The following is a 25299-nucleotide window of genomic DNA, read 5'->3' on the forward strand; positions in this document are numbered from 1 at the left end:
AAAGTTTAGTGATCTGTCATTCTTTCTAATTGACTTTGGTAAGAACATCGTGCCGTATTATTTGGAAAAGCGAAAAAGCCGGTCAGCCGACCACTTCCCTTCCTTCCCTCCACTGTCGCTTCAGCTCTGAACAGGTTCCCATGTGATCTGTCAATTTTCGTTGAACTCCGTCTTTCCCCAAGCACGTTGTTTTACAGGTGTTGCTTTCGGCAAGCAGTTTTTCAAGGAAACTGCGAAATGCATTGAGAGGATACAAGAAAGTTCATTGTCAAGAGAGAAATTATTACAAAGGAGAAGAGTTAAAAGTGTGATGTGAGATCTGCCATAATAACCCATCTGGCAGTTTATGCATTATAATGCGCGCGAACCGAGGCATTGAATGGCGCACAATGGAAGCCGCGGGCGCAACATATGCGCGCATCTGCGCATGGCATTATACAGTAGCAAAACACTCGCACCGCACAACAAAGCAGTACGACGGATCACCCGTTCAGCACGACACTATGATATCGAACATTTACAAAGTTCAGACAGGCGTGAATTATTCGTGACCGCGACAAAAGCAGGCATTCAGGCAGTGAACGTCCTCAGCAGTGAGCCATTTACCGGTTCCGTGGCACTCTCTCATGCTCATATAGTGTCTACACGGCAGTTTTATGCGGCAACAAAACAGTTTAGGGGCAGACATTTCGAGGGATTCTGTTCCTAAAATGGCAGCTATTGTACCACAAGTGCAGGCTAGCCCCAAGTCAAATGGCAATCCAGTTGATTCAAGTGAAATTCCAGACACGGCCAAGTCCAATAAAGTGGTGAGGATTTATTCTTCTCGTTGTTTTCGGTTTTCTAATACTGTTTCGGTGCTATTTTCAAACTATACCGAATGCATTTTAAGAGCTTGTTAAAAGACGGCAATGATATCGGCAAGATGTCATCATGGATACCAGTAAAAAGTTATTATTTCTTGCTACTGTCCTCAAAGTTTTACCAATAAAACTCAATGTTTACATATTATTCGGAGGTATCAATTTTTAACCTTTTTACTGGGGGAAATTGCAACTTTTTCATTGAAACTGTGACTGCGTACTCGTCTATTGTATTATCTCATCCTGTAAATACCAAGAAGGCAAATGTTTCTATTTGCTTTGAAAATACCGAACTTCGGAAGGATGGACTTATATTCTTGTATAGTCTCAAACGATGCCAGAAAATAGGACGAAAAATGCATATGCGAAAACCCATCAAGGGCATTGTCTACAAATCCAGCCTAGAGCGAGGCATTTTCGACAAGTTTTGTTTTCCTGTTCGACGTGGAAATCCCTACCTGTAGAGGGCATTCATTTTGTGGTATATCCACCCGAAATTACTAATAAATTTCTTTTATGCGATTGCTTTTTGGAAAACTATTATTTTTCCGGACAGACTTTGAAAAAGAAATATCGTATTACACAGTGATCCTTTCCAGGTAAGGGACTTAAAGATTTTGAAAAATTGAAACTGTCGCATTTACGTGGCGAGAGAATCCAACCATTAAATCCGTGTTATTCATGGTTTCAGAAAGTCACAATTGCCTTTTGTATGCTGCATTCATCGCCTTCAAATGCCGCTGTTGTAAGCGTTACAAAAAGAGGCAGCATATTTTGGTCGCATATTCTCCCTGGATGGCGATCTTACCGCGAAAGGCAAATGTAAACATTAAAAATCCGGGGGTATTGTACACGCTACGACTGCCTGCTGCCAATAAGATGAAAAATTTCTATCTATCTTATGATAAAAAATAACCAATGGGATTTTCTGTGAATCAGTTATCATTCATGTCGTTACCAAGTTATGACAACTTCTTAAAGTGTCAAAATCTGAATTGACATCAATGAAGTCTTTCTTAGCAGAGATCAAATATTTTTAGAATAAAGGGCATTCTTACATCTTGATTTCATAAGAAATGGACAAGTGATCAACTTATCTTATCATTGTAGCATCCTTTTTTGTACCCCCCTATAAAAAGACAATGCCAAGAAACCTTTTCAAGAATCCTTTATGCAAGGGCTTCAATTTTGCCATAAATTATAATAAAAGTGGCTTGTTATATTTGCTATATATAATGATTCATTGAAATGCTTCTGCTGCAAGTTTCGATACTTTTCCATTGCAATTACTTGAGAGCCTTCAAACCCATCCCCAAGATGGCTTGATCATTTACTGTGCTAAACAGACTTGTACATGAATTGCCTTTAAGTTTACAGCCTACTATACTATGCGCCAAAATTTCAAGGCTGCTTTTAGTAGCAGGAAGAAATGGAGGTTACTGTTCCCCGTTACATCTCATGGGGGGAATGACACACCCTTACTTACCTGGAATGTGATTTGCTTGGGGATCAGATAGTGATAAAAGAGCGCGTCTAAAGTTATGCGTATCTGACGAAAGAAATTCTTTGGTTCGAATTTCTAGTTGCACTGGATATGATAAATATGACTTGGTCGTTCTAGTCTGATAACTGCCTTTTTCTTGACCTTGAGGTGAAAATCCTGCGCATCATTGGTTTTATCCTTTACCTATTTGGTTAGGAATAAAATAAGCCTCTCGAAAGTTTTCAAGAGAGCAAAAAGGAAATTTTGTTGAACGATATGCTGTACATCATGAGGGAATTTTATGATATTATAATATACTAAAGGAAACAAAACTGCTGTTCTGATTTTAAGTGCGATCTTGATTGTCATTATTTGGCCACCTTTACCTGGATATTTTTATATGAAACTGTTTTATGTATCGTCTGTTACAGTTTCGAGAACTGCCTCTTAGCCAGCTGTCGCCTGAGTGATATATCCTTGAGAAAATGCCACGAAATTCTATTGTTTTTGGTCGTTTCATTAAACGCATTAGAATCAGCCGTGGTCAGGCCTATCGCAGGCATAAGGCATCACTGTAAATTTGTGATAAGATTTGTGGAGCAGCATAAGCAATGTTTTTTTAATTATTCATGGAATAATTCAATTTTATAGTAGTGCTTAGCTTTAAACAGTTGCTACATTATGCTGCATGCATGTCAATCAGATTATGAAGCTGAAGTCATGTAACTTTATCCGATAGTGGTTTTCCTTTCAGGCCGAAGCAGACAGTCCAGGCATTTGCGTGAATGTTTAGGCCATTCCAATTAATTGACACCGCAAAGGCGTCTAAAAACCAGGTTGCCAAGAAATATTTTTCAGATTAACATAGCATGAAATTCTATTTGAGCTATTCAAGCTCCCAGGTCTATAGTGAAGTATGAAAGCTTTACAGCATGCCACCATCTCTTATGGCACATTGATTGTTACAGGATACAAAGAGAATGATCGCCGTCATATCCGATGGGTGGGTGCAATCGAGGCGTATTAAAGCCTTTAAAGCTGACCTTAGTTGACGTAGTCAGTGAGCTTTTGAATCCATTCCAGGAAGTGCACTGTCAAGCATCCAAAACTGGCTATCTGCTAAATTTGTTGCCTCCTACATTACTTCAAACAAATCATGTTTTTTTTATCTTTTTTTCTAACGTTCAGTTATGTGATGAGCTAGATCCCGGCCAGCGCGTGTCTAGTTTCATCTTATGCTAATTTCTTTGATTATTGACATTTTTCGTTTCTTGAACTCAGACAGTGTTTCATATTATTGCTTAACCCTTGCTTCAGAACATACTTATTTGTGTCGGGTATGATCTTCGTTATTTATCCAACAAAAAGAGTCTTAGGGAAGGTATTGCCAGGCAGTCTGGGTTTGGAGACCGACCGCGACCGGTCTCAGTACGTAGTGAATGTATACTGCAGCGAAACGAGGACGCTTACTGGTGGGTATATTCAGAAGCAAAATTCCTGTAAGAAAGAATGTTTGATGTGGATCTGCATTGCTGGAGATGTGTAAATTGAGCCCCTTATTTTGAATGTTTATATGAAAGAGAACATAGATTACTAACGTATTTTCATCCTCCATCTGCAAATAAACCAAGTCAGTAAGGAGGGGCGATAAATTGAGATTTTTCCTAGCCCCCCCCCCCTGAACCCTCTTTATCTACGCCACTGAACCAAACTGTAAAGGTTTTTTTCAAAAACGGTGGAAACTAGGCATCTTCTAGATGTGGTAAACAAAATCTTTTGTTTTTCAATGACCAATCCTTGGAAACAGTTCAGGCGAATCCTTGAAAAGCTTTTTCTCCCACTCCCTCTTCGCTGCTTCACGATCAAAAGCTCCAATAATGACAAGAATCAGGAGTAGGATATCAAGTATTTTATTTAAATGTTAACTGATATGTAATATTGGGAAGGTGACCAAGTCGACAGTGCTAGCAGCGGGTAAGCCATGAATATGGGCTGATTATACGTGGCAAAGCGATAGGGAAAACACCATTGCATGCTGGCATGACCCTGGCATGCTTCAAAATCAGCTTTGCAAATCACTTGGGTATCGCTGTTTTTAATATCCTGATTCTCTTGCGCTATACCTTCGCTAGTAGGTAGATTTCCTGCCTTGCAAGTGCAGAGCGGCTGGCAATATTTCAGAGTCAAGCGACCTAGGTCTTCTTGCATCTCCGGGTTCCTGTTGCGTTAAACATAGCAGTATGTGATTATTCCCATACGGTTGTCGAAACTCACTATTTTCATGCAGTGGATAGGGCGAATGCAATGTCCGGCCGGTAATGCAACATTTCGTGACCATTTACAGAATTTTAATTGTGTAAGCTATTTGCTGTAATTATTGCTTCAAAATCAATAAAACTATCAAACAAGTAATAAAAACCAACAATGAACAGATCTTAAAAGTACACCATGTCACCAAACTTGTGCTACCAAGCGGTTACTAGCACCAAGGCTGTCACATAACTCATCATTATTATCATCATTATTGTTGTTATTATTGTTTTTCATTTGTTTTCTGGTGGCAATAATTAATTCGTTGTACCTATAGCTAAAAGCTATGAGCCAATTGAAACCGACATTTAAAAAGCTAATTTGCAATTTCAACATCAAAATAATGCAATTATGAAACTTTAAATAACAATTATGTTTCAAAATACAATGCAATATAAAAAACCCAAAATATTTCTAAAATATTTGCACAATCTGCAAATGCAACTTTCTCCGTGCCATTATGTTATATTGTCTTACCAATAATTGTCAAAATTTCATTTCATCAAACCTAGGACATTCCAAATTCACATACAAATTTCGATAGGGCTTTAAATATTTTCACATTTTTCGTGTAATGTAACTTGTCACTTTATCAAAACTGTCATGGTCACCGCAAGCTCGATACGTTATCATTCAGATGTATGACTTTTGCTTTCACCAACTTCTATTTTGCTATCCAACATAAGACTGTAAGACCGTTCGTGCTTCTCGTCTGACTATCTTTGAATAAATATCTAGGAAAGATGAAAAACTTTTTGAATAATCATACTTGCTGCATAATCACCACCATTTTTGTCAGTGCAATTTATTGCAAATCATCAAACCTGTGAGCGAAACAGACTTTTCACATCTTCAAAATTATAAAAATTTTTAAGCTGTTAATGTCATGTACCGCTAGGTATCTGTCCAATTTATGAAACCTGAAGTATTACTAAGCGGTATCAACTATCAAGATTATTGTATCATAAAGTGCGTAATATTATCAAGTATTCTTATCAATTGTCACGTATCAGCCATACACCATCTATGTAACAAGCGAGTCTAACGCGTAATCAACTCAGGTATCTCTGTAAGTTTGGAGATTATTAAGACTGTCATATCAGTTTGTCGTTAATTTGTTCATGTTGCTTCTCAAGAAGTATTGTTTTGGATATCATCAAGCGCAAAATATTGTCAAAATATCATCTCAGCTGTCAATATTTGAACAAGTCTGTCAAATTACCTGTCCAGGATATTTTGAAGCCTGTTATTATATTTCGCTGTCATTTTATCAAGCCTGACTTACCTCTACGCCTATCGTGTGATTATGTTTTTATTGTTTTCAAGCTTTCTAACAACGTACCTACTAATGAAACATCATTGTATCTCTTGTATAAAGTTCAACTTTTCTTTTTGCTCAATGCATCCTTCCATGACTTTAAATCTATTTCCTGTCAATTTTAAAGTAGATTTCGGGGGAAAAGACGATATTATGAATTGGTGCGCAAAATTAGGATATCAATTTTTTCAATTCTTTGTTTATTTACTAGCAGCTTTAAGATTTACTTTTATGAATTAATTATAGGATGATTTATGCTCGAAAGAAGAAGCTTTTATTCTCAGCTGTCATCAGAGCTTTCTTTAGCAACAGTTTTGAAATTGCATACATAGGCCATGGGGCAGAATCGAAGGAGAAAGCTTTGAAACCCTTTTAAGTTATATCTTAAATCTGCCATTTTAGCTACGCAAAGTCGATGAAGGTTCTACCATAGATAAACAATCATGAGTCATAAATAACTCAGAAAGAAACTTCCCGTTTTGATTGCTCTTAATCTTCAGGAATTACACAACGAACGTACATCTATATCTATCTTATGTGAGAAATAAGGAAGAAAACTTGTCATGAGAAAGCATTTCATCATTATGATATACAAGACTTTGTCTTTTCACAATTTTATTTCTTATTTTCAAACGATGCTGTTTATCTGCACTGAACTGTTTTGTTTTTCCAAGCCTTTTAAGTGATAAGCGCAGTTTTACAAACAGCTGTAATAAATTGACAGTTAAAGTTCATAATTCGCAAGTGAATTAATTACTATTCTGCAATCTTCCTTGGTAACTGGACGATCCACTCAATTCCATTAGTCTTTTCAGTGAGAAGTTCCCATGTTTTTATTTGTTAGAGAACAGAGTGTCTAGGTTTTATCTATAGATTGGCTATGGCAGTTTTAGAATAAGAAACCACAGATAGTTTATGGAATCTATTGGCCATTGTAATCAACGGACTATGCTGAATGACTGACCAGACCAGTTGTCTTCGACTGAAATGTTGGGGTGATGCTCAGTTTTGTATGATCATGTTAATTTCAACAGTTACTTCCGCAATGTATGTTTTCGGCTAAATCAGCATTTTGTTATAAACATGCTTGCGTCACTCTGTCATTTGCAGCAAAAGGTATATCGTTGATTTGATGCCCAAGTTACAATAAACTGTCATCTTGCTTATACTAAATTCAATCAGATGTGGACTTTGTTGCTTTTTATGAAGCACCTTAAAATTGCACCTTAAAATGGGGGAAGGGACACAATAGTTTTGCAAATGGACGTGACTGTATCCAAGGACCAAGATGCCGGGGGAGGAGAGTCCCAAAAAAACATACAGAGTATGTAAAATAGTTTTATTTTGTGAAATGTGGTTGTTTCTACACTTATTTATTAAGGATGACCATATCCGCTCCCAACAGAAAGTTGTATGTCGGTCTTTCGCTGTATTTCAAATGTAGATACTGTGGACTTCAAGCAAACTAAAGTTACAATGTCTTATTTTTATGTAATAACAATTTATGGAATATCATTGAAGACTTTTTGTCGATCTTTGCCTAGGGGTATAATGCTATGAAGAAACCAACAGACACTCTCGGTCTCCATTTTGGCTAAATTAAAATTAGCAAAAATTCTGAATTGGTTATTTGTCATTTTCCAGCTTTGGAAAAAGCGTTCGGCCCCCTTCTTTGCCCCTGGAATATAAGCTTTTTAACGGGTACCAGTGGTCAGGGCCGCCTGCGAAAGAAAAGGTACCCTGCCAGAAATTTTTTTTTGCTTTCGCGTCGTTTAGGTTAGCTTAAATGCATTGGCCCCTAGATCTTGTGGTCCTGGAGCAATGCACCCCCTGCCCCCTACCCTCCTGTGCAGTCCTGCCAGTATTGCCGTTATTTTTATCAAACCATGCAAGTCTTTTTGGTTTTGTAAGAGCATGCGATCTGCTAAAAGGGTGCGGATGGATTGAATTCAACTCTGCCACAAGGAAACTTTTATCTCAAAGTAACGCAGAGCCTTAAGATACTTCGGCTGCTTAGCATATCCAACAAGCATCTTCTTACGAGATGGATGCAGTTGACCTGGATGGCCTGCAATCAACTCTATCGACTGTCAAGTTGGTTTTCGTAACGAGATTTGCTGATGGCCTCGTAATAAAGATAATCAAGGAAGGGAGCTTTGGAGGGTTTTTAAATTTTATGAATGAATTCATGCAGTTCACAAGAAAAAAAGGCGAAAAAAGCCGCGATATGCCCAACGTTTCATACATTATTTATTTTTCTAAATTCACAGTGTTAATCACTACCCACTAGCTAATGCCTCAAAGAGCTAATCCCAATATGGTCATGGCGAAGGTTATCGCGTTCTTGTTGAAGCTAAAACGAAGTTAGGCTCGAGGATCGCATGGAGAGTTTCCTGGGTGTTTCAGACTTTTTATTGTCAAGAACTAGCCTTTGCAGCTGGCGATTATGTAAGAATTTCAAAAACTATTGCCAGTGGTTAAGCCATGCGGAATCTTAACCCTTACATAGTGAGGGATTTCCCACTCGTCTTTCCAGTCAAATGTGTGAGAGCGTGACGTCAATTAACTCCGAAGCCTTGCGCAAATTGTGCCCCCTTTCCCAACTAATCACCCATATACTGCTCGAGAGGCAGTACACAGCAAAATAAAATATTAATCTGCTTCTCAAAGCTGATTTACATCTCAAAAGTAGCTGAGCAAGCATAGATTTTGGCCAGGCCGAGCTTGATACACTGAACTCTTACGAAATCAACAGATGACTATTTGTTCGAATTCCTCTTAGATTTTAAGAGTGAAAAGGCACTAATTCATGTTCTCATGGTCCGTTGGTCATTTACTTTATTTGGTGCCTTTTTGCTCCCTCTTGTCATTTTCCAAGTTTTCTTCGACATCGTATCAGAACTCATTTTATTGTAAAAATCTTACGTCTTATGAAACTTTGTTAAAAAGCTAAGAATAAGCATGCCATAAATTTTTCATTTCCTCCTCTTATACGAAGAGTAGCAGAATTTTAAATGGCTTTTCTCACGATCTTTTCGCAAATTTCGATAGGTAGATTAAATATTCTTCTACGGGATTTTGCTCTATATAGAAAACTTGTGTTGAGCAGTGCTATTTTGGAACGGTTTACTATTTTAATTTCAAGTCTCGTACCATTTCTTTCTCCTGGGAAATTTTGTTTCTTCTAAATAGCTACGAGCGATCGTAACAAAGTCACACAATTTGTATATTACGGGAACATCGAACGCAGTTCCAAGTGGAAAAGCGAAAGCCTAAAGGCCCTATGACTTTGAAAAGAGGGCACGTTTCCCAAAGTCTACAGGAAGGCATTTTCCAAAATTTTTGGGGCACGTGGCCCTAATGTTCCAAGTTTTGTTCCAAGGTTTCTATACATACGTCAATTGCTGCTATACATAATTTATCGCTCATGTTTATTCACACTCAGTAAAAAATTACATGCATTATTGCTTAGATTCGCCAATTCTTTAGAGCAAAGTTTATGTGCATTAAGTTCCCGAATGAGCACAATCATGGTCGAGCTTCAAACAAGCATCACGTGTACATTAGAATCTCGCAAAAGATCTAAGGTTTTTGCATGTACATTTTAAAGAAGAGAAGCTTTAAATGATTAAAATGATATGACAGTTATCATTTATAAAAATCTTTTGGGTCACGCCATGTGCCAAATGTCTGCTAGCAGAACGTTTCTTTAGATGACTGCCCATGATTGCACGTTGATACTTTAATTTGGTAGTTTTTGTACTAGATTTATTTCATACTGCCTAATAATAAAACAATTTATTGTTGCAATATTTTATAAAATTTCGAAAACAATGCTGTCGATTTTCAATCATTCCAGATAGCCCTGCTATAATTTCAGTAAAAAATTGTTATGATTTTTGGTAAATCTCTTTTTTCAGGTAACCGTTTGCAAACAAGGAAGCCCAATAATCAGAGTCGAAAAAGGAACCACTCTGGGTGTGTTGAAGCTGCTGTATGAAGCAGAAAATGGCCCTCAGAAAATTCTTGGTGTGAGACCGCAGAAAACATCTGAATCAATGCCGTGTATTATAACCCTTGATGAGTCAAAGTTGACAGAATCTCTTTATGACATTCTTGTTTTTGGTAAGTATTATTATTGTTTCATTAGCGGATTCGAATGTTATATTTAAATAGTCAAAGTCAGTGGCGCAACGGGCAAAAGTTTCCTTTAGTTTGAAAACTAAGGGCCCCTAACCTTTAGGGGCCCCAAACAAAAATGTTTTCTACGTTATTTTACTTTGAAGTGATAAACGAATTCAAGGTACCCAAAGCCTGTGTGATATATTAGTCTAAATTAATGGAAAGTCTGTTGATTAGCATTTTATGTAATGCTTATACTGTTTCACAAATGCACCTAACTGGGGGGCCCCAAACTGAGTATTCCTAGGGGCCTCTGGTGCCTCCGTTACGTCACTGGTCAAAGTAGTAAGTCAGAAAGGCTGGTTGGTTACTAATATCTCAAAGAGACGTGCGGGGGAGGGAGCCACTGGTGGGGTTGTGAAATGTTTTCTGAAATGCTTTTGTTTGTCGCCAGAGATTCAACCCTAGGCCTTATTTTACTGGCTTCCTCTCCATTGAGTTCGTTATGATTTAAACATGTCTACACTTCCTTGCGTAGAGGAATATCAGCCAGGCTGCTGCGAAAAATGTTGCCCCAACATGTTATCAGAGAGATAAGAAAGAGCAAGGCGTTCGCTCGGCGCTAGTGAGCCTGTTTGCGCGAGGTGTTTTTCTTTGAATTACACTGAGATTTGGCGGGATTTCGGTAACGATAACAACTGAACCACCATCAACACAATCAAGTCATCACAGGGCCCTCATTAAAGGCAAATCAAGCAATTGAAAAAGTCTGTTCAATATTTAATTAACATGAGAGCACCGCGCTACCAGATGGCTGCACGGTCGGTGCACTAAATGAAGCCATGCCCGATTTGCATTCACCGCATGGCATACATTGACCTTCTTCGCAATTATTCTGCATATGCAAGGCTGCCGTATGCTACATTATTAATATAATCAGCTTTCGAATAGTTTTAAGCCATAGTGCTCTTATAAGCTACAGTAATCCATCGGTGTCTCGTAGCCATGAAATGACAAATACTACAATACAAACTACAAGATTAGTGGGTGGTTGCTGAAAGATCTAAGCCAAGAATGGCCCTCATGCCAAGTCGGTTAATTATAATTGCATAAGCTCGTTTCTTGCAAGGAAATGTCATTTGGTATGAGGGTTCAATGCAGTTACTATCCTTGCTTCTTCTGAAGCCAATGCCACTTATGAAACAATTTGTTACCTTTGTGTTCCAATCTGTTCAAATTGTTTGCTCTCTTTGTGTTCCATTGGTTGATCACAATCAGCGTTATCTATAGATAGCCAATAGAAAAGTTCTTAAATCTCCGAAAAGGTATGAAGGCAGCATCAAAGCTGTTAAGAAGCAATATTGAAAAAGCAAGATGTTAAAGTAAAAAGCTTTGGAAACTGCATAAAGCCTTACCCGGTTGAATCTGGTTGTCACTTTTCTTGTTCATCGTAACCTTTTATCTTGTCGATCAAGAACGAGTATCACCTTGTCATACTACTCAAAGGTAATAGCAAGAGCCCCGGGAACTGATTACTTCTGATGCTTAATTGTATCATATTGTATTGTATCGTATTGTATTGTAGATTATTTAATGTTAGTTTTTACAATAGTGAATATACTCTAATTAAGACTAACATTAAGTTATTTCAAGGATTGCACAAGACAGTTCATTTACTGAAAAATAAGTTTTGATCAAATTTTTAGATTGTCAAGTAATTTTGTGCTGTCTTTATTGCATCCGGAAGTGAATTCCAGATTTTAGGCCCTTAAAAACTTAATGATCTGATACCATTATTGGTAGTTCTGGCTTTTGGAATGTCAAGGGGGTTTTAAGTAGCGCATACCTTATTTCTAGAGATTTTTGCCTGCTCTCAAGAGATTGCGCTTAGATCTAATGGACTGCTCTAATAGGATAGATTGCCATGAGCTGTTTATCTGAAAATGTGAGCGATACTCGTTTGGCTGTGGTATCATATATAAAAAATAGTTCATTTTTTAACGAAGTAGGTAATAAAAGTGTAATGAATAAACAAATAAATGACACGAGCATCTTCATAATTGGGTAATTGATGTAGCTGAAATCCAATATTGCTGAAATAGTAAGACTGTTAAAATTAACGTTATCGTACAAAAATTGAGCATCGCCCAAACATTTCAGTCAAAGTGGTCTGGCAAGCCATTTCGTTTACAATGGCCAATAGATTCTCTATGCTATCTGTGGTTTCACTTCTCCATATAATACTCCAAGGTTATTAAAACGTGCTTTTATAGCGTTAGAACACTGTCAGTCATGTTCTGCCTTCTTCCTTTTACAGGGACTATTTCCTTCTGAATCTGGATTTACAATTTTTTGGATTGTAAATCCAGGCTTAACAAAAGTTTATCTTTTCTTTTCTAAAAAGGGTGCATAAATATTTTTAGGACGATATTTTCACTTGCTGGTTCAGGAAGGGGAAATTTTTAACTATGTTGTGAGGTAGTTTTTGTGCAGCCATTTGACAAACATATTTTTCTTTAAGTCTTCATCGACATGTGTTTTAGGGGACACATGGCATGCATACTTAAACATGGAAATCTATTATAAAGTGGATTTGCTGCTGCGATATCATCTTATATACTTCGATCAGCAATGACATTATCTGTGAAGATGAAACCCTCTATGTCAACTTGAATCTTCAATCAGTTACTGTGTGTTTATCCTGGACTGAGGCCCAATACGACAGCCAATAATCCTGGGGAGTTGAAATCCTGCATAATTACAGGAGCTCGAAGATTTCCTTATACCTTAGCTCACCGCTAAACTCTTCATGCATTAGATAAGCAGATAGTTGTGAATAAAAGCGTTATAATACAGACAGGTGCTGCGGCTCTAATGGATTTACCCTAATATGAGGACACAATGCATTTTTGTAAATGAATTTTAGGGCCTACTCTTGTTCAATTTCACATGACAGGTTCGATTTTTAATTGCTTTTCATTGTCATAGCCGCAACTGATTCCAGGGACGGCGGAAATAAGGAGGCCGAGGGGGCTTTAGTCCCCCCAATAACTTCCTAAATTTACATAAAACCATACACGAAATCGCTTTGCTCTTGGATTTCGAATTTTTACCCTCCCCCCGGAAGTTTTAGCCCCCTTAATCTGTAAAATGCTCCACGGTCCTTGACTGATTCGCCAATCGCCAAAGTTGAGTATTTAGAATGGTGAATATTTCTTTTCACAATAACGAAACCAATAGGCTTTATACTTCATAGAGTAAGGATGTTTGTTGTGCAAATGAATGAACCGACAACATATGATTTACATGTGGTGTTCTGGTGCAGCTCTCATGGACTGTGATTTTCCATTCAAATTGCGCACAGCTTTTTGCGCACAGATTTCGCGCACGACGTTAAGGGGTCAGCTGTTTGTCTTTAGAGCTTTAAGTGGGTGTTTGAGGATAAAGGGACAATCACATCCGCACAGTGCTCGCTGTTAGTTCCGCCGGGGGATAACGCAACCTGTAAGAGGTCAAATCCTTTGGGAAGACAACCTAAGAAGCAAACAAATATGAAATTTCAAAAATGCAATTTGCTAACGAATATTTGTAATGAGTTTTCTTCCATAGATTGCTTATTTCAATACTCGAACCAGGTACCTGAAAATACCAGGTAATTCATTTTCAACCTCACCACTGATTTGTGGGAATATAGGTAGTCAACCGCCTCCAAACTTTCACAGAGGTCAAGATAATGCATTGCGGTAATTGATTCTAACTAGCTAATAATAAAATTGCCTAGCACCATGGTTTTAAAGTCCAATTTTGTATTAGCCTATGCTAGGTGACCATTCTCAAATAAGAACTCCCATTTACTATATTGTTATCGTAGGAAGATCATAGTTGCGTTGTCTTGCTGAGAGGGTGCATTGTTCTGTATCTATCGAATGCTTTTGTCGATTAATGTGTTAGAATACAAAATATCCAGTTTGCTTTACAAGCTGTTTCCAGGCTTGTTCTTAAACTTATACCAATGAATTGACATAAAAATCGCTGAAAAATTGAATGGTAAACCTTTTATATCAACCTGGACCGCTAACTGTTTTATATTGCAAATCTTTCTGAAAACATCGTGGATATGTTTGAAGTGGTCGTTTAATTGATGGCTAGAAAAATTGCCAGCCGGTGCTTGGGTGTGCTGGTAGGGAGTGATAATTAGAAGGGTGACTATTGGATGACCCAGGAATATGTGCGATTTATCCCACTTACGCCAGTATAAAATTAAATCCTACCTGGAGCCCCTTTCATCCTTCTGGATTTAACTTGGTTGAATTTGAATAAGAATGTAAAAACGTTCGTATGCCCCTTTGTATAGTTAATGCAGATGCACCTGCGTGTTGGGTTACTTTTCAACGAGGATATGAAATTATGTTATTGTATGCGACTTTACGGCAAGCAGATCAGGGAAACCCCGCCTATTTTATAAGCAACCTTAATATTTATAGTTTTTTAAAATCGCAAGGTGCGTTGTTTTTACAATAAGTCATACGATTCAAACCGCAGTCAAAGGGGCATCGATAGTAAAAGGGTTAAGAGAAATCTCCCTTTAAGGCGAATTAGCAGAATCTCAAGCATTCAGGGAGCTTGATTGAGTCCAAGTGTCTTTCGAATATCGCAAAAACCACGTCAAAACTAATCGATAATCTGTCTCGTGTTAATTAGCTTGAGAGTGAAATTTTTTCAAGCAGATCACGATTCTGGCCTAGGTTTGTAATTCTATTTTCTCTAGTGAGGGTATTTTCTCTAGTGAGGGTATTTTCTCTCATATTTTCTCTAGTGAGGGTATTTTCTCTAGTGAGGGTATTTTCTCTCATATTTTCTCTAGGTACGTATGATGATGAAACTAGCATTAATAAAAAACATCGCCTGTGTATCACTGGTGTAGTGCTATCAAAATAACAGGGGGGGGGGAGTCTCGCACAAAATGTTGCAAAAAACAATAGCAAAAGTAGAAGTTTGCCAATTTTTGGCATTGACAAGGGGGGCTAAGCCGCCCTGAGCCCATCTAGCTCTACACCCTTGCTGTGAATGTAAAACCAATTGTTTGCAAGTGGTCGTATTGTTAAAATAGTCTTTTTATTAATCACTTTGTTACTTATAAAAAGACTTGACCCTTGAGGCTTGCTGATTAATGATTTGATGCGATCTGGTTTTAATTTGGATGTTAGCTACTCGATTGAAGTTCACTGGAAACGTTGTTTTTCTAGATAAATGTGGCTCACCGCAGATTCAAGACAGAGGAGATAGAGATCGTCAAATGTTTGGCAGCCAAGAACGGTATGATAGATACGCCACCGCGAAATGCATTGATTGCTCAAGAGAGTCATGGAAGTCAAAGAAATTCACGACAACAGGAATGAACACTGAGGTCAGTGTCAATCCGAGCATAGAAATAGACTTGCGAGTATTCTCTGGTATTAATGGAACGAACAGTATCCATTACGTGCACCCGCAAACGTCAAATGCTGCATCATACAACGGTCGGCTCACTCGCCTACGGTCATCGGTTATGAGACAACCGCAGCCCATTGGCCCTCCTCCCGGCATTGTCCATATGAATGGCGGCCGTAAAGAGATAGCTGTTACAGCACTCCCTGCCATTCAAGTGAGTAGCATCAAGTCAATGGCAAGTGCAAATGATCTAGACATACCCAGACCAAGAGAGGGCTCGCCTTCCCTGTCACCCAGCCCAAGCCGTGAAATACCACCAGTAGCATTCTCTACTTTCCAAGCAACACAGATCAGCTATCCTAGAGGGCAAGCGCCTTTCCACCCACATGCAGACATTCGCTATGATCAGCCACCGACCTTACGTAGTCCACAAGTAAGAAGTCCCCATGAAGTGCAACGGAGTCCTCCACATATAAATGGTGACGCTGCTCCACATCATAGCCACTTGCAGCCACCAACTGTAGCTATGAAGGAGGATAGTCCAGATGGTAATCCAACGGTGTATGTGCTTCCCAATGACTTTGATCTTAATGGCGGCTATGAGCCTCACTTTTCTGCATACGGTCCTCTTAGCCACGATGACGTTAGACGACATGATGAGATGCGTAGGCATGAAGAGATGCGACGCCAGGAGGAGGCCCGCAGGCAAGATGAAATGAGAAGGCAAAGGGAGGCAAGGTTGCAAGAGGAGAAGAGGCTGGAGGAGTCAGATGCATCCGCTGCTAAACGGATGAAGCAAGAACCAATGCCGAGTTTTGCACTGCCAACTCAGGTGCGTTTTTTAAGGCCTCTACTTTTGTATGCTCATTTCCTGCACGTTGTTTTATGGTAAATTTCCACATGGTTTGAAATAGGTTAGATTGTATGCTCGTTTCCTTCTATGTTCCATGTTAAGTGTTACCCAAGGGCCAAAGTTTACTAGCAGCTAGAACTACAAATTGCGGAACTGGAATTTTTAGAGACGTTGGCTGTACTAGTAAGGCTTCTAACAGGAAATCTTTGCTAATTTTTTCTGTACAAAGTTTACTATCAATTATATTCTGAATCACCAATCCATTTACTTTTGCGCAACATATGGCATGATTTATATTCCATTTTATTAATTGTTTTTGCTAAATCCATTAACTGAGCTGAATTAGATCCATAAAAACAGAGGAAGTAAGAGATATGGCAAAGAGATATGCGCCACGCTCTTAGCATACCGTAAATTCTCTTTTTAGCCCCCAGAGGGGCTTATTGTTTTTCAGCACTATAAAAAGGGGCTTATAAGAGAGGGGACTAAATTGAGAGAGGGGACTTAATAAATATTTTGTAATAAAAAACGATGTTTAGTGGTAAAACAAGTTTTTTGTTATTTGCCAAATAAAAACCATCAAATCAGCCTTCTACATCATGCCATGTCGCCTTTTGAAATCGAGCATTCGAAAAGGTCGACTTCATTCCACGGAGTACCAACAGCCTGTAATTTTGGTGAAAGGTTCTCACATGGCCCGTGCTTAATGCACATTATGTTTTTGTCTTCGGATCTGTCGTGACTAGAAGAGACATAATGTGAATTTGATTTGATGCGAAGTATTGAACGACCAATGAATAAAATGAAAATCTCCAAAATGGAAATTTTGGAGAGGTTAAATTGAGAGGGGAGGCTAATTAAATTTTTCTTTCTGAAACTGGGGGGGGGCTACTAAGAGAGGAGGGGCTTAATTGAGGGCGGGAGGGATTAAAAAGAGAATTTACGGTAAACATTTTTCTCCTATTTTCACTAGCCTTCAATTCCCTGACAAATCTTGAAATCTTGTTTTCGATGTATAAACTAATGCATTGCTCCCTAATTACATGACATATTTTAGGTATTAAAGGTATGATAAGTATTAGGTATGAGGGTATAAAAAGGTTTTTTAGTGTGACGCATTTTTCTCTAATTTCCAGGTAAGCCTAAATGACTCAGAAAACATGAAGCCTGAAATCAAATTTTCACCTCAGAATTCAAACAGCTGCTCTCCTTCGTCTCTTCAAGAAGAAAACGAGAGCCCAAACACTGAAACAGGCAATACACAAAAGCTTTACTGCAAGATCTGTCACAAAGTTTTCAGTACCAAGAGTCTGCTATACAAGCACCTTCGAGGCCATAGTTCAGATGAGAAGCCTTATAAATGCCAAGAGTGTGGACAGGGGTTCACATTGAGCAGCAATCTGAGACAGCACAGAATTATTCACCGAGGCTACAAGCCCTTTCAGTGTGAGTATTGTGGCAAGAAATTCATGAGGTCAAATGTATATAAGCAGCATAGAAGGATACACACTGGAGAAGAAATGTATAAGTGTAGCCTTTGTCCAAGTGAGTTTCTTCAGAAGTATGCCCTAGTGAAGCACATGAAGAAGCAACACGACGTAGACACTGGTGATAATATATAAATCACTGGTATGCATGTGATAAGCACATGAAAGTAGATGGTAGAGCACGTGAAACGTGGCAAGTAGCACTCAAGAGGTAGTATTGGTAGATTCGTTAGGAAGTTTTGCTGTCACCATGACAGTTTTTGGGGTTTCTGGGGGTATGAATTCGTCGTAGATACATGGTAAGGATGCATAATTACGCTTTACCGCCTTCTGGATTAGGGTTCCTAGCAATGCGACTAACATGTACGTCTGGCTGCTTCAGAGCAGCAGGCGTCACTTGCCGTTTTCATACGATTGTTTAAGGCTGTATTGAATGGTCTGTTTGGGACTGTTGTAGCACGTAGTTCGTGAGGAGTGTGTTAGCGGCTAGATATGAATTTAATAAAGCAGTTACGAGGCTGGATCAAAGTGAGGTTTTGGAAGTTTTTACCAGTAGCTTGATTGACATTTATCTCGGAATGGAGCAGTGGCCGAAACTGAAAAATGTCCGTTACCCAAATGACGCAAACTATCTTCTACCCTTGAAAGCTGCATGCAAAACGAGATGTCGAAAACATGGAATAACAGGGAGATATATTTGTCTTGCACCATCTGACAGCCACTAAGAATATCAATATAGAGGAATTGGGATGATACTGGAAGCTGGCTCTGCAGAATAGCCAAGGTAGGCAAATAAGTAAATTGTAAAAAGATACTTGTGCTAAATGGCAAAGTTGTGCTAAGTGAAGGGTAGTTTACTTTGTATGACTAAAAGCTTCGTCTCAGTGAGGAACGCCAGTTAGCCGCCTTGTAAAGGAAATCTTTCATTTTTCATACGAACCTATTTGTTCATTCATATACTCTAAATCATTGACAGCTTAGGAAAGAAAATGCTTCTGCGGAGGAGTCGCTTTGCATTAATTTACTACGTGGCTGAGAAAGTTTGACTTTTTCTTAAGCTTTGTAGAGTTTGAAATTTTTTAAACACATTTCTTTAATTTCAAAACTGAAACCCCTTTTTACATTGTTTCACTTGACAATCAGTCGTTAAAATGTGATTTTACACCAATTGCCAATAAAAAAGAAATCTGGAATTGTTACAATGTTATAGTATAACAAAAGTTAAGAGTCTTTTCTTAGATTTTCACAATATTGAAAATGCAAGTATAACTTGAATCCCATTGTTGTGAAAAAAGCTTGCTCCGGAGCAAGCAATGCTATATTAGATTATGATTAAATGCAAACCGGGAGCATTTTTCTCTATAAATGTACATTAGATCGAAGGTTGTAATTGTAAAATAGTTGGTAGAGGTATTAATTTATATTTCTCTTGATTGTTGTAGTAATTGTGACCAAGTCATGTAAGTAAAGTTTTAATTCAACAAAGTTGTAATAGCATTTTGTAGGCCAAAAAAAAGGTATCAGTAACATGCTTTGAACAATCCAACGAGCATTTTTAAACTTCAAAATCTATATAGGGCCTTGCGGTTGGTATCTTGTCCTGGTTCCCATAAACTTTTTGAGTTGTTTTATTACCTTTTCCCTTAAACGGAAATTTCAAAAGTCCTTTTTAAAAGATCTGTATGCATGGTCATGCATTAGTCCTAGACACAACGGTTAGCAGTTTGTCACTTCGGGTATTTGGTCAAATGTTATAACACCTTGCGACAGTTGTGGGGAATTCCACCTACATTCTTACTCAAGAAATGTTTTTATGGATTACCTGGCGCTCTCTGTACAACGCAAACGAGAATAGTGGCGGTGGTTGTTATGAAGGTAACCCCCTGATTTTTTAGTATTTACTTCCCCGCCAAACTGCACGCTCTGGCAGGTTACCTGCAACTGTTAAATGAATCCTTTTGTTACCATGATATCCTTGTGTCTATTTACTCAAACCGCAAACAAAAAGGCAATTTATTTCTTTAAGGCTAATGCATATCTTTGAGACAATGTCTGGTTTCTTTTTACTTCCACTACAGATGTCTGGCTCGAAATTTCGCTCAATTTGATCCATAGGTAAATGTTTTGTCTCCTCTTAGGCCCAATATTGTTTTCAATGGTACTTTATGCAAAAGACTGATGCATTAGGATAGGCCTGTATTACTGCGTGGATTCTACTTGCTGACCCGCTCAACGAATAAGTTATATTGCTCCAAATATCAACTAAAAATCCAGTTCAATTTGCTTTGCAGTTAAGTTTACCATAGAGAGAATTGCCTCCTGGCTGTTCAAAATTAGCAACTGTACAGTAATAATTCAGGAATGGGCTGGAAAATTTGAATTTAAAGCACAATATCTACAAGAAATGTTTAATGCCTTAAGTTGGAATTTAGCACAATAAGTTTGTTTGAAAAGTCCTGTTGACAATTAATACCAATTTACAGCCTATATTGTTGTCAGCACTTATGCTTACTGCAGTATTTGGAACTGTCATTGGCCAGGTGGAACACTTGCTAAAATAGTAAGATTTCTATAGAGACAACTAGAAGAACCTCTTTCGGGAGACAAGGTACTTTTGCAAAGTTTTATTATCTCACGCCTCTAAAACTAGAAGGAAAACCAACATAAAGGCCAGTTTCGTGAGTGAGACTTCATATAAAGCTTCTGTACATTTCTGGAACGCTCTCTGGCAACTTCTAAAAGATTGTGAGGAGAAATAAAAGATGTTACTGCGAAGGCGGCTTTAGCTTTACCTAAATGATGTAGTGGCGACATAAAGCAGATTTTGAACTTGGTATGTGAAGGAAACTTTGTTGATGTGCAGAAGAACCTGATAGCGCTCACTTGCCGAGCTATAGTTTGAAATAGTATCTTGTTAATGGTGACCCTGATTTCCCTGAGTAAATGAGATAGCGAAAGATGATATTCTACCAGTCACCAAAGGCGTGGTATGCATTTCTAGTGACTGGATTTCACTTAGGTATCTTGATACTTTAATAGTAGCAAGCTTTCTCTCTAATTAGATGCACTCTTTAGCTTGGATCGTATCTTCTTTTTCCCAATAGAAAACTGAGCAATTATCTCAACATGCTAGCGTTAAGGAACTAGGAGGGTTGTTGGTTTCTCAGTTACAATCATTGGCTACCTTACTTGACTGAATTGTAAAAGTGTAGATTACTGAAATTACGTATTGTCTTGGCGTAACCACTAACCACGTTGATAAGACGTTCCAACCTTACTCACTTAGCAAATCTCATTCTAAACCTCACATGCCTTGCCCTTTGAAATACAGTAACAAGAAATTACCATGCCAAACAGACAAAAGCTGCAAAAGATCAGACGGCCGGGTACAATAAACTAGACGCTGTCTAGACTTGTGGTTTGAGGAGTAAGCCACACTGGCCTATTTCGAAAAGGTAATACAGTTATCTATAGCACAGCGGGATATGAACAATGCCACGGTAGATATCTAGCGTTGTCCATTTGACGGTGTTTGAGGTAGCAAATAGCTTCTTAGCTTTATTGCGTAGCTCAAAATAGCATTGCAGAGTTAAAAGAAGTTTATCCTTTCTAGCTAACTGTTTTCAATAGTGCCACCATCCACACAGTATACGTTTGACACATCATCAGGAAAGAACTCACCGCAGTTAGCTCTTCCACGCGTCATGCGCGCGGCGAAAACCTTTATTTGCTCAGCAACAGAGTTATAAAACACCCTTAATTGTTGCACTATGTATAATCTTGTATAGGAAACCGAGTGACAAACTGCGTAACCTATCTACTTGTCTCTTTGCGGATACGTGTTTGCTTTAAGAATCGATTTCTCGAGGCAGAAATCGAAAGGGATGCTCTCAAAGCTTTGTTGCTGCTGCTTTTCTTCCTTTTTTATGGAAAGAAATTTTGTTTTAGCTTTTCATTTTTTCTTCTTTGTTTTAAAAAATGTTTTGTTCCATGGAGTTACGGCTAGCTTCACCTTCATTTCGCTATTGAATGACGCGAGGTCTTTGTTGGAATGTTCCTGTCCAGTTAAGATTCCGTGTGAAATCTATTGCGGTAGTCATTAACGTGTCTAACTGTTCCTCCACGTTCAATAGACATCCCAACACTAGGAGTTCAATTGCAAAACATAACTTGTTCCTTGCGATAAGAATTTAGCTGGTTGCTTTAATTAACCTACTTTAAGGCTAGCCGTAACTCACCATGTTTTGGAAGGAGTCCGTAATTTCATGGAAATCCTGAAATACCACCACGAAGGAGCATGCTTATTCGACACGACTGCTCTTTCCGATTTTGGAAAGTGATAGTATTTATCATGGCTAATGCAAATGGTATAGTTCTTTTTTGGCATTTCAAAACTTGCCATTTATACGGCTTGGACTAATCAGAATTTCCCTTGATATTGCAGAGGCGAAAACTTAATGGCATCTTTAGCACAAGCCTACTGGAGCACTTCACAGTTCTGCTCAAAAATTTTACGCATGTTAGTTCTAGATTTTAGGATGGCCACTTCCCATCATGCCACGCGGGCGTAACAGTCCTCCTTGAATACTTTTCCTTGGCAAGATTCAAATACCAAAGGGATTTTCTCTAAATCCACCAAACGAGACAATGCTCCAGACATAATCTTGACTGAGATAACACATACGCCTAATTTCGAGGCCAGCGAATGGGTGCAGTGGCTTTCGTAAATAGTAATCCTTGCTTCATGTCACTATATTAACTTCAGTGGCGAAACGAGCGACTTATTAGATTAATGTAAAGTTTTTGACTTGAGCCTTTTACGATTCAGCCCATGCTTGGCAATTGTAAGTGCTCAGTAGTCTTGAGGTTTTTCTTCTTAGAAATCTTATCCCCAGATGAAATATATTCTTGGTCACTTTTTCGATTTTGATATGCATGGTTGGTTTAATCAATTGCAGTCAAAGCGAATACCGCAGCTAAGTCGATCGCATTTACTCGCATTTGTGCCTAAACAGCTCTCGTTGTTTTGGTAGTTTTGTTACCTCGTCAATCTAGTTTCTATATAATTCTATATATGCCCAAGAAATGGGAGGTCAAAGGTCCTTCCCATAGCCTTCAAATCTAAGTTACTTATAGGGAAATTAATTCTAGAATATAAATTATGGACTCCTTCCACCTTATTTTGTTCGGAACCAATATCAGATGCCCTGAAATTCTGCGTATCAAGTTTTTATTTCCAAGATTTTTAATGATTAAACGATTTTAGAAATTGATGAAAATTTCGGCCGTTTTCAAGTTGGCAAAACTTTAACTGCTTACTCTTTAACTTATTAAAGAACTTCAAGGTATCTAAAAATTATGGATTAGCAATTAGCTGTAAAGTATAGTATTTATTATTTGAGAGTTAGTTAATATTGCTTTGTTTGTTTAGCAAATGATCGGATTTAATATAGTTTCTTTGCAGCAAATCGTTTGAAAAGAAAAACTAACTATTTATAAAGACTTTGTTACTTTTCGTTCTTTTGGATAGGTGCTCATAGTTAGTTATTAACATTTTCTGTTGGGTATTTTAAAGTCTCTTCTAATTTAGGTCTCCCGTTTGTACTTCATTTTTAGTAGATGATAATACACCTTCTTTATACAATCAACTGTGTTTTTTCCTTATTTTTCCTTGCTGTCGATATCTTCTAGTCCCTATCAGGCATAATAGTAAGAATTTGAGGTTTCGAAAAGAGGATTTCGAAAAAAATTCTCCACTAAGTAAACTTCATACAGATGTATCGTGAAGCCAAGAAAAGCACATTTCCAAGGAGAGGCCATAGGAAGAAACAACCAATTCACTTTTATTTACTGGTTTAGAATTTTTAAAACTTGCTGAAATAACAGGGTTTACAAAACAAACAACGTGAAACTCAAAGAAATAGCATTTTTAATCATTTCTTAATTTTTTCACTTATAAGGTACTCTTGCTATAGCAGCTCAAAGTTTTTCAAATTTCAAGGCAGATAACCTTAATCTATATCTCAGACTGAAATATTGTCTTAAAGATCGTTCTTTCTACACTTTCCCTGGAGCTGCTTAGAAGTAAAGCTGGAAGGATAATATCTCTCTTGCCGTTTTTTTATTTGCATGACAGTAGTCCACAGAAGCTATGTTTTAAAATTTAGGTTAAAGAATTGATTAGTTTGAGCATGAATGTTGCTGTGTATTTAAAACAGCGTTCAAATAGTATTTTAATGTGGAGGATTTGAATGACAAATGACTGCCAAGATTGAAGTTTTCTACTTGATTCTGTCGTGTGTCGACATTAGTTAGCTGACATCCAAAAGTCTTATGGTTTATTGCACAATCTTTTCATTTCTTAAAAAATTTATATCAACCAGTTTTCAACCAAAACAATAAGTTTAGGTCAAATTTCGTGTCCAAGGTTGAAGCCACTAGTCGGAAGTGAGTCTTTTCCAAGAACATCAATTTGAAGAGAGCCAATAGCCTCTCCCTCAACAAGGTTACAATCGAATATGAGGCTGTAAAAAACTTTTATGACAATAGCGGGGACTTGATACAGAACTTTAAACGTCTGTATTGCAAAGAATCAATTGAATTTGGAGAATTTCATATTTCCAATTATTCTTTGCTAATGTGAAAAATCTTTCATGAGAGAATCTACAAAGCGAAGCGGCCTTTCACCTACACAAATGTTTGCCTTGTGCGCACTTCCAAATAGAGGACGGTAAACATGTTGTTGTAAAGGCTTTCAATTTCAAAGCAATAATGTTACCATCACATTGCCGGGGGTCTTCAATAAGTACGGCTAATAAATGTGTTCTCGTCTCTACTACCTTTACTTTCAAAATTGTTGCAATAACAACTAAGAGGCTATTATCTATATAAGTGGAATTCTATCGTGACTACATGGTAAAACAACAATTTGATTATATATTATTCCTTTAAAGTTATACTTAGAATCAGTGTATATTGAAAGATGTAATACACATCACAAATCAAAACATATTTAAATTATATTCTATTTTCATTAATTCGATACCAGGGCTGAAGCCTAGAATAGCCAACCAGAAATCACATGATATAATAACTAATTAATCGTACCTATTGACTCTCATCCCGTGCAGTGGTGCCCAGTGTGGATCTAAAATCTACAGTTTCCAGCAAGTATAGATTTTACGCATACAGAAAAGTGAGTGGATTTGAAGCACAGGCCTATCCATCCATCCTCGTGAATTTTGTTGTGTGCACCGCGTAAATTCTGGGATGTGGAAAAATTAAAAAACACAACAAAATGAAATGACTAATTAGATAGACAAAAAATTTAGGTTGAATATCACGTTTTCACGCATTCGACTGTGACAAAGCGCGCGTTATCCATGACGTCACAAGGTTTGCAAATATGGAAGCAGATGGCGTTTAGTACACTG

General features: G+C 37.9%; 1 protein-coding gene across 2 annotated transcripts; it reads left to right on the forward strand.

The window, feature by feature from the left end:
• The first annotated feature begins 276 nt into the window (after positions 1–276).
• Positions 277–23514, forward strand: LOC135683131 (uncharacterized). Of its 2 annotated transcripts, XR_016143860.1 has the most exons (5): positions 277–809; positions 9895–10099; positions 15343–16358; positions 17516–20535; positions 20567–23514. XR_016143860.1 is itself a non-coding variant. In XM_065198303.2 (4 exons), the coding sequence occupies exons 1-4, from the start codon at positions 657–659 to the stop codon at positions 17999–18001; spliced, it is 1860 nt and encodes a 619-aa protein (XP_065054375.2). In that variant the 5' UTR covers positions 277–656; the 3' UTR covers positions 18002–23514. The 2 variants fall into 2 exon arrangements, 1 of the variants encoding a protein (XP_065054375.2); XM_065198303.2 differs by having other exon boundaries at positions 17516–23514.
• Positions 23515–25299: the final 1785 nt, after the last annotated feature.

This window comes from Rhopilema esculentum, chromosome 7 (genome assembly GCF_057945365.1).
Source record: "Rhopilema esculentum isolate cy_ngs chromosome 7, ASM5794536v1, whole genome shotgun sequence".
In the NCBI taxonomy this organism is placed as follows: domain Eukaryota; kingdom Metazoa; phylum Cnidaria; class Scyphozoa; order Rhizostomeae; family Rhizostomatidae; genus Rhopilema; species Rhopilema esculentum.